This window comes from Dipteris shenzhenensis, chromosome 10 (genome assembly GCF_047967505.1).
Source record: "Dipteris shenzhenensis isolate YYH24624 ecotype China chromosome 10, Dip_SZ_1.0, whole genome shotgun sequence".
Classification (NCBI taxonomy): Eukaryota; Viridiplantae; Streptophyta; class Polypodiopsida; order Gleicheniales; family Dipteridaceae; genus Dipteris; species Dipteris shenzhenensis.
In genome coordinates, this window is record NC_141605.1 from 12,021,871 (window position 1) to 12,031,080 (window position 9,210).

Genomic DNA, 9,210 nt, shown 5'->3' on the forward strand with positions numbered 1-9,210 from the left:
AGACAGGTCGTTCTATGTAATATGAAACACTCAAATCAAGTTATATATGTTTTTATAGCGTTAAAGCAGTATCAATCTTCTAATAATATTGTTCCCACCTTTGGCGGGCAGAGAAACCAAGGCAAAACGCAACTATGTGTTGGTGGTGGGTATGGAGGTTTCCAGTTGCCCAAAGCGCTACACCGTCCAACTCCATCTTCTCAGTGGATAGAAGCCAGTTTTGAAGCGGCTCTTGTAACCAGGGGAGACATTTACGTGCTCGAAGGATGAAGAGAAGGGCGATGCTTGCAGTATTCAGAATGGCAAAGTAGTCTCCATAAACCCCGCCATAGCTCTGCCACAAGTTACTCAATACAGCTAGTCCCTTATTAGAACTCGAGATGAGAGTACTCCTCATGGTGCTCTCTCTCTCTCTCTCTCTCACACACACACACACACACACACTGGTTCATTAAATATATCAAGGCGTTTATAATGGTGGATGCTCTTTTGAAGTTTCTCACGTCTCTCATTTCCATGGACTTTGTTGCGTGAGGAAAGGAGTGTTGAACCCTCGTTTTTGGCATAAGACTTAGTCTGTAGTGAGGAAAGGAGTGAGGAAAGGAGTCTGTAGTTAGTCGCTTCATATGTGACCTTAGTAAGTGGTCAAACTCGTGACAAGACTTAGGAGGTATAACCGAATTTGTTGGTAGGATAAAGGGTGCGAAGCAATGTGCATGAATCCTAGGTTGCAAAAGAATCCTAAGAAGGGCCATGATAGCTTGTGATTCCCAAGGTTGCAAACGACCAAAAATTCCACGCCCTTTACTTCATATCCACACCCGTCAAATCAACAAGACCTATGAAACAAGGTATTTTATAAGTAGGGATTACATAGGGTTTTTTTGGCTTAATATGATGGAAAAGTGATTTCGAGTGGAACACGTGGAACACAGGGAGACTTTTCTCTGGTTTGTACATAAGCCATCTACCTACCGCACAAAAGCAAGGATTGCTCCAATCCTTCCCCTACTTCTAGGTTTAGCAATGAACTTTGAATTATCAAAGCTATCTAGCTAGAAGCTAGAAAATAAGTCTTATGGACCCCAAGTTAACATCTACTCCCAAGGACAACCCTTGATATTCCTACCTATCATTGCTAAGGGATTTTGACTAGGAAGGGATGTCTACAAGAGTAGCTTTTTCCATAAAAGAAAGAAGACTTTGCATTTGATGGTTTCTTAGTTGGATTTGTATACATCACTATCTATGGTCTTTTGGGATACGTTTCGTCAGTTTTTGTAATGCTTGATCATGGCCAGATATTTTGGCTATAGTTTCTAGAAACTAATAGCTTTGATCCTAATTACTACAGTTTATAAGGTACTAAATAATATAATTTCTTAAGTTATGTCTACCCAAATGAACCTAGCTTGAGCACATTTTAAAAATAATATATATTTTAGTGTGCTTTATAAAAAATTTGTAAAGTAATATAATGTATATTCAGTTTCTTATGTTTTAGATGCCTTATCATAATTTCAATGAAGCATTTACCTCCATTGAATGAAGGGAAATTTTGAGATGCAATGTTTGTGAAACTAGTCTATACTTTTCCAAGATGGTGTTTTTTAAAAAAAAACACTAATCTAATCATTATCAATACCATGTTCATCCCTTGAATGTTCCTTACCACCTTTACCGAATAATCTTGTCTTGTTTGAAAATATTGCAATATTGAGGGAAATATTCTCATTAACTAGCATAGTTTTCCACAAATACTAATTGGCAAAAGACCAATATGATACTGTGGCATATCTTCATCTCCCATTGGGCCTACATATAAGATGCCTTGCTAAGATGACTTATATGTTTTCATTATAAATTCAAGTCAATGCAAGGCTCTTATATTTCCTCATTATACCTTTATGTCAATCCAAGGCTCTTATATCGGTGTAATTATCTTTATGAGCTTTGACAAACTTTTTGAATGTATTAGTTTTTTTCTCATTTTTTTCCAAAGAGTCACCTTTCTTAGATAGTCATGCGTATCGAATTTAAATGCCAGACTTTAGAAGACTATAGTCTATAACTTGAACATAGAAGTCACTAGCTGACCTAGTAACTTTTAGACTAGAATATGCTTATTGAATGCCAAAAATTACTAAATCGCTCATATGTACATTACCTTTATGACTTTGTGTCCAACAAGAATCTCAAATGAGTTTGTGTTGAGCAAGGCTCGTGTATGTTTGCTACCTTTATGGCTTTTTGTCAATTTTTTTAAAAACCTTAGTTGTATGCCTTTGTGTCACCTCTCTTGAGGATACAACGTTAATTGAATCATATTGAACATATTGAATTTGAATGGAATTTTAAAAAACTATGTTTACTTGAACATAGAAATCACTACAGAAGAAATAACATTTTAATTCACTTGTTAAAAAATAAATAACAAATTAATCAAAATATCTTGGTAGCCTGATTGTTAGCATGGGGAATGTTTTGTCTTGCCTAGCCTTAAAGGGCACGTTCTTAGTGATTGATAGATCTAAGGAATGAAGAAATTTATTCCATAATTCAAGACTAAGGAAACTATTAATTACTAAAAATAACATTTCTTTGTTCATCTGACTGTGGATTTTGTAGTGCAAAATGTCTTCCTATTTACATATCATAAATGGCTGATAAGTCTTGTGTTCACCACAACGAGACCACAACGCAAACTTGAGATGATGCCACATACCTACTTTTGATTATATGACTATATTTTAAACTTTTAATGTATTTTTTCTATTATATGTAATCCTACAAATAAAGCAAAAGCTGAATGTCTATTCTAATAAAATTTGTGCATTTGAAAAATAAATTTAGAACAAAATTGTAGATATGCTAATTACCTTAGCTTTACAATAAAAAACTTGCAAGAGAGAGAGAGAGAGAGAGGTGGGGCAGGGGGAGGCAGGGAGGGAGGGAGGGAGGGAAGGAGGGACGGAGGGAGAGAAAAATTTATTGCCCCATACATTACTACAAAATCACAGCCTACTACAAAATTTTTATTTTAATAATCCAAGTAAGCTCACGATTTAGCAAGAGAATATGAGGAAAAAGAAGCGTGTTTGTATTATTACAAAATTTGGCAAGGGAATATTGAGCTAGTTTTATTAACCTTGGGTCTTACAATTGGTTTTTGCGTAGCACTAGAGCGTTTTATGAAACTCTAAAATTCTACGAAGCCATGTGGCACATTCTAAGCCATTAGATCAATTGGCCTATTATAAGCTACTTACAATATACTTAGCAGCTAGCCAAGCATTCTTTTGTTGCCAAGAACCTTCCGAGGTTTGGCATGTAATGGAATCTGTGACTTAGTTTAACTCTTTTCTGCAATTTCAATAGATGTAGGTTCCATTATCCCTTTTGCCTTACCCTCCCATGAGTGTCTATCTGTCAATAAATGAATAGCTCTATGTAACTATTATGTCCTTTGCCAACAAGTAGAGCTATTGTAAGGCATCTTTCAAATTCTCGATCCTCGTGTTCAAAGAATGAGGTTCGTGTGCTAATGGGTGCAATACCTATTGTACCGGACAAACTTCTGATAAGAGAGGGTCCGCACATGAGGTATCATCCTCAATTTCCAGATATTCTATGTTATGATGTAGGCTACCATCTACCAGATGCTATCCTTCGAAGAGAACAAAGGTGTGGAGAGAGGGAGGGACCAGTCCTAGATATGCATGCATGTGACAATTAGACCATATATCCTGTAGGTCGGAGGGACCATCTGTTAGAAATTAACCAACAAGGTATGCAGAGCGGAAGACTGATAGAATAGCCTAGGAGCTCACACAGTGTGTGGGGGGTGTGGAACACAAACTTCTTAAACTTATGTGCTTCAAATAGATGTGCAGACTCATCAATAGACAATGATCCAGCTAGATATAGAAGCTACCAAAAGAATATATTTCCGTCCAAAACTATGGACACAATACAAAGAGAGATAGATCCAAAGTTCCACGAGAGCATGGTCCTTTGATCTTACCACCACGTGCTTCTACTATTTGCTGGATATCTCTAGAACTTGAGCATGCGTGCTCCACCTCGAGCATATGTAGACTCTCTGTCCTTTGACCTCAACTCCTTGCTACCCTAGGAGATAGCCAAGGTACCAGCCCTATTGAGCTCAGTCTGCAGCAACTCTTTGCCCTTGTTTTGCCTCCTGGATGTAGGCCCAAAGGTGGGGCTTCTGCTGCTCCTTCTGATCCTGGATTTACTAGAGTGCAGGATGAGTTATGAGAAAATCAGAGTGGTGGAAACATATAGTGAGTCATGCTCGAGGGCTTCTAACAATAGTGGCAAATCAATCCAGAGAGCCCAAGTGGTGGGGGAGAGAGATAAAAGGCACAAAGAAGACGTGCAAATTCGCATTCAAGAAGTCTCACCTCACCTCCAGAAACATTTGCATAGATATGAGAAGAATTTGGACTGATCAGTCTCTTGACTATGCAGACCCAATTTGGTGATGGGATGCTGCAATACGCAGGGTACATGTCAGAGCTAAGGAAGTAGACAGGAAAACCAAATTGATATGTTTCTTCATGCCACGAGTGCTACGAGAGCTGCATTGTAGCAAGCCCCCTCCAAGCCCCAAAGGACCATACTCTATCAACCTTAATGGCAGAAAGGAAAGCGGCCATGCATTTAAGAGAACTCGAGGAAGCCGACTGGGCCAAAATTAGATGTGGACAACGGTGGCTAGCAATAGGTGATTTCCCTACTAAATACTTCTTCTAAGCTATCAAGAAGAGAGTTGGTTGACAAGATCACAAATGCGAGTGGTAATCTAGTCATTGAATTTTGACACATTGCAGATGTCTTTAGGAAAGAACTCAATGGAGTTGTTGGTGAGGAGGAAATTCGGGACGAGGATTGGAAGTGGAGCCTAAATTATTTCCTAGAGGGCTTGCCCACTAGAGTCTCGGATACCCAATGCTGAGCCTTGGTTAGACCCTTCTCCATGGAACAACTTAGGAGGGCCCTTTTACAATGAAGGATGATAAATCTCTGGGCTGGCTTCCTGGGTAGGTAATAAGTAATTGGCCAATGCAGCTATCAGAATAGGAGCTCTTTCCCTCAATGTCAATACCGGGCTCGTCAAACTCTTCCCTAAACAACAAGCAAGACTAAAAGTAGGCAATTGGAGACTGGTTACTATGCTCAATATGAGCTATAAAATAATTGCCAAGGTTATAGCTCTCAGGATCAGAGAGATTTGCATGGAAGTGGTTGATCATGAATAATGTGGCTTCGTCAAGGGGTGACACATCTTTGACAATATCCTAAATGTTTTGCTCACGCTAGATCATGCCTACAACACCAATCAAAAAGTCATCCTCTTCCGATTTGATCTTGATAAGGCTTATGATAGGGTGATGTGGGACTTCATCCTTGCTATTCTAATTAAGTTTGGGTTTGGTAGGGAATTTGTGAGGATGGTCTCTACCCTATTTGGTAATGCTTTGCCAACCTTGTGTTTGAATGGTGAAGTGGTGGGTACATATGGCCTGAAGAGGTCGTTCAAACAAGGTTGCCCACTGGAACCTCTGCTATTCGCAGTTCAGCTTCCAACGGGTAGTCAGATAAGCAGCAACTATTTGCTGACAACATGGTTTCGTTTTTAGTCGAGGAGAGGGACAATGTGGTGAACCGGATGGCTATCCTCAATAGCTTTTGCCAAGTGGTGGGGTCAAGATGTAGTTGGGCTAGGCTTTGCCCTCAGGACCAACTATGGTCCTCCCCCGGATTGGCTCAAAGAACTACAGGTACAGGTGATTCCAAGAGCTAAAATCGTTAGATACCTCGGGGGCCTGCTATGACTTGGTGTCACTGTCAAAGAAATATTTAATTGGTTCGTAGATAGAATCAAGGCTAAGCTTAGAGCATGTAGTGGTTTGCAGTTGGGCTAGAACGCAAGGGCTCTAATAATACAGTACATCCTATCGCCCACAATGGTGTACATGGCCACAACATGGAGCTTCTCTAAATCTTACTAGTTGAGCATTGAAAAGTTGTTTAGAAGCATCCTCTGGGAAGAAACAAAGAACCACCAAAGGATGCACTACATCCCTTGGAACCTCCTTGGAACCTACTGAAGCTGCCAAAAGAACAGGGGAGGCTGGGACTCCCGAATCCCAGAATCAGCAAATGTGCCTTGATCTGTAAGTGGCTTCCTCGTCTTTTTCATGGCTGCTCCCTATGGATGGAGATCATCAAGGTTTTCCTGGAGAAAGGTAAAGGTAGAAGAGCAAGGAGGTGGGATGGGTTGCCTTGGTATCATCGCCTCTTCTAAGTGTATGGATCAGACTTGATTGCAAGACTAGGAGCGACTTGGAAAGAGGGAATGAATGGAAAGGGTGCCGAGGATTGAGAGGTGACACAAGTCTTAACGAGTACATTTGGTGGAGTCACGCCTTCAAAGCAGAACCATTCGGTTGGCATGACGTAGTGAAGGAGCGAAATTTATTCAAGAAAGGCATCAGAGTGTGGGAACATGTCTAGGATGTGAAATCGGCTTGCTGGTGGTCTTGCTGGTGGTCTGTTGATCAAATTGAGTGGACGATGAATCTAAGCGTAGGGGAGAGAGATATGATGCGGGTAATGGTTGAGAGGATTCCCAAGGAGTGGCCTTCAAACTTAGTAACTTCCAAATCTTAGAGGGAGGTCCAATGGCTACTAGGGAAAACCTGCCTTAGAAAAATCACATCGAGATGTGTCTATCACCATTTTTGCAAGAAACCCCTCTCTTCCAGGACTTGGATAGAAAATGGATGTTGAGAAGAAGTGAGGAGTTGTGGTGCCAATGCCTGTTAACCATCTAAAAGAGCTATGTGTATGGGAAGGCTCGATTTTTGCTTTGGAAGGTGCCGCATCAATGGGTTCCAATTTGAGCCAAGTTAACTAAACATCTATCAATTTCCCCAATTTTCCCTATGTGTAGTAGGGCAATGGAAAACATAAGACACCTGTTGTGGCTGTGGAGTGTGGAGAAAAGTTGAGCATGGGATCTAAGATAGTCCAATACTATGTATTTAGCAATGTGAATCACTTCTCAAAGACTTTAATCTTCACTTTTTGTGAATTTCAAATGCCTATACTTTTAAGGACCTTATTGAATAATAAATGAAGGAAATAATGATTTGATATGCATGTGAAATGAGATCAGTGTGAATACAAGTACAACCTATGTGTTTTCAATCTTGTATTCTCAATTGTCTATTAAACTCTTATATATATTGAAACTATTACAATTCGTTCTTGGCTACGGGTTCACAAACTAGTTTCATGGTAGAGCGTAGAGGTGTGAGGGCAAGCGAGATGTTGCCATGGCGACAAGAGGCTTTGCCATTTTTACTGTGAGGCCATCCGTCTCCGTCATATCCACCATCTTTGACGATCCACTATCACTAGCCGACGACGTTGAAAGCCACCAATCGAAACCATGAACCACAATAGCCAGCATCATCTGCACGTTTAGCAAGCCCAACATCCACCCTGGACATCCTCTCCTTCCTGAACCGAACGGCAGCAGCTGAAAATGCTGGCCGCGCACGTCGATATTGCTCTCTACAAATCTCTCCGGCCAGAACTCCAGTGGTCTCTCCCATGTGTTTGGGTCCCTGCCTATCGCCCATGTGTTCACGATGGCGAACGTCTTGGCCGGAATTTCGTACCCAGCTATCTTGCATGGCCTTCTCGATTCGTGGGGTGCCAGTGGCACAACTGGGTGTAATCTCATGGTCTCCTTCACCACTGCTCGCAAGTAAGGCAGCTGAGCGAGATCTCTTTCCTCAACGATGCGTCCCCTTCCGACTGCGCAATCTAATTCGGCTTGAAGCTTCTTCATGATCCTTGGATTTTGCACGAGTTCCGCCAACGCCCATTCTACTGTAGCTGCCGTTGTCTCGGTGCCACCCGCAAACATATCCTGAACCCAAAATAATATTGATAAAACGAGTTAGACAGGGTTCGAAGCAGGCAGAATATGCTGCCTTTTATTATAATTAGCAAGCAATTACAAGACATTCATGTTCTTATACCATCAAGACTCCCTTGATGTTGTCATCTGTAATCGGCACGATATCTCGCTGGCAATCTTCGGAGACAGATAGCAGCACGTCTAGCAAGTCCCTTGGGGTTCCGTAGGAGTTCGTCCTCCTCAATTCCCGCCGAACATCAATAACTTCTTGGAAGACGGTCCGGAAATTTTCCCCCACGATTTTCATCCGTCTCACATAGCCTTGCAAATCCATCCATTGCAAAAATGGGACAAAATCCCCAACATTATACACGCCGGCGAGGTATATTGCTTCATTTAGAAGATAAACAATGTTGCGCGAGCGATCTTCACACCCACGTACGAGATCAGAAAATATCTTCCCCAATGTCATCCTCGAGATTATGTTATTAGCCGCGGTCAACAACGTTGGACGTAACGATATTTCCCCTCCCGTCTTGCTGGTTTCCCAGATGGACCGCACTAGGGACGCCACTTCTTCCTCTCGCATGGGCCTGAAATCTTCGAGCCGCTTGTTACTGAGGAGATCTGTAGCACAAATTTGGCGCATCAGGCGCCAGTGAGGCCCGTAAGGAGAAAAAGCTATGTCTGAGCAATCAAATAGAGTATAGACGGCCGCTGCTGTTCGCGGTCGAAAAGCGAATACGAGGTCATGCGTTTGTAGTATTTGCCTGGCCATGTCAGGAGTAGAAGCAACGATAGCATGGACGGAACCGAGGCGAAGCGACATGAAGGGGCCATAGAGTGTGGAGAGTCTGTGCAGGGACTGGTGCGGGAGTCCTCTCAGCAAGTGGAGGTTGCCCACGATGGGTAAGGAGGGAGGGCCGGGAGGCAAGGTGGCAGCAATTGCGCGTGATCTTCTGAACCAGACGATGGAAGCAACGATGCAAATCGTGAAGCTGGGGATGAGGAGAAACTGCAAGGAGCCAAGAGAAAACATCCTGCTGCCGATGTTTGGATAGGCAACAAGGGTGACAATCGACACAAGACTCTGTAGATAATGTGTGAACGTTCTTAGAGCATTGTACTTTATTTATAGGCCGTGCTTGATAATCATTTGTAGGGCGAGTTGACGTATCGACCTTGCGTGGAAGGAACGTTCCTCGTAAATGGCTCATCTTTCTTGACGAATCTTTTCTTGAACGTAAGTCCAT

General features: G+C 41.9%; 1 protein-coding gene across 1 annotated transcript; it reads right to left on the reverse strand.

Annotated features, from left to right (window-relative positions):
- Positions 1-7,321: 7,321 nt before the first annotated feature.
- On the reverse strand, positions 7,322-9,210 carry LOC147897403 (cytochrome P450 93A3-like). The gene is made up of 3 exons (XM_087380873.1): positions 9,085-9,210; positions 8,079-8,972; positions 7,322-7,966 (listed from the first exon to the last, which is right to left on the reverse strand). The coding sequence occupies exons 1-3, from the start codon at positions 9,208-9,210 to the stop codon at positions 7,322-7,324; spliced, it is 1,665 nt and encodes a 554-aa protein (XP_087236999.1).

Excerpts from the sequence above, each read along its gene's own strand:
- LOC147897403 (XM_087380873.1), bottom strand. The coding sequence starts at position 9,210 with ATGGACTTACGTTCAAGAAAAGATTCGTCAAGAAAGATGAGCCATTTA. Across the intron at positions 8,973-9,084 it reads AAGCACGGCCTATAAATAAA|TTTCTCCTCATCCCCAGCTT; the intron begins GTACAATGCTCT and ends GGCTCCTTGCAG. Across the intron at positions 7,967-8,078 it reads ACATCAAGGGAGTCTTGATG|GATATGTTTGCGGGTGGCAC; the intron begins GTATAAGAACAT and ends TTTTGGGTTCAG.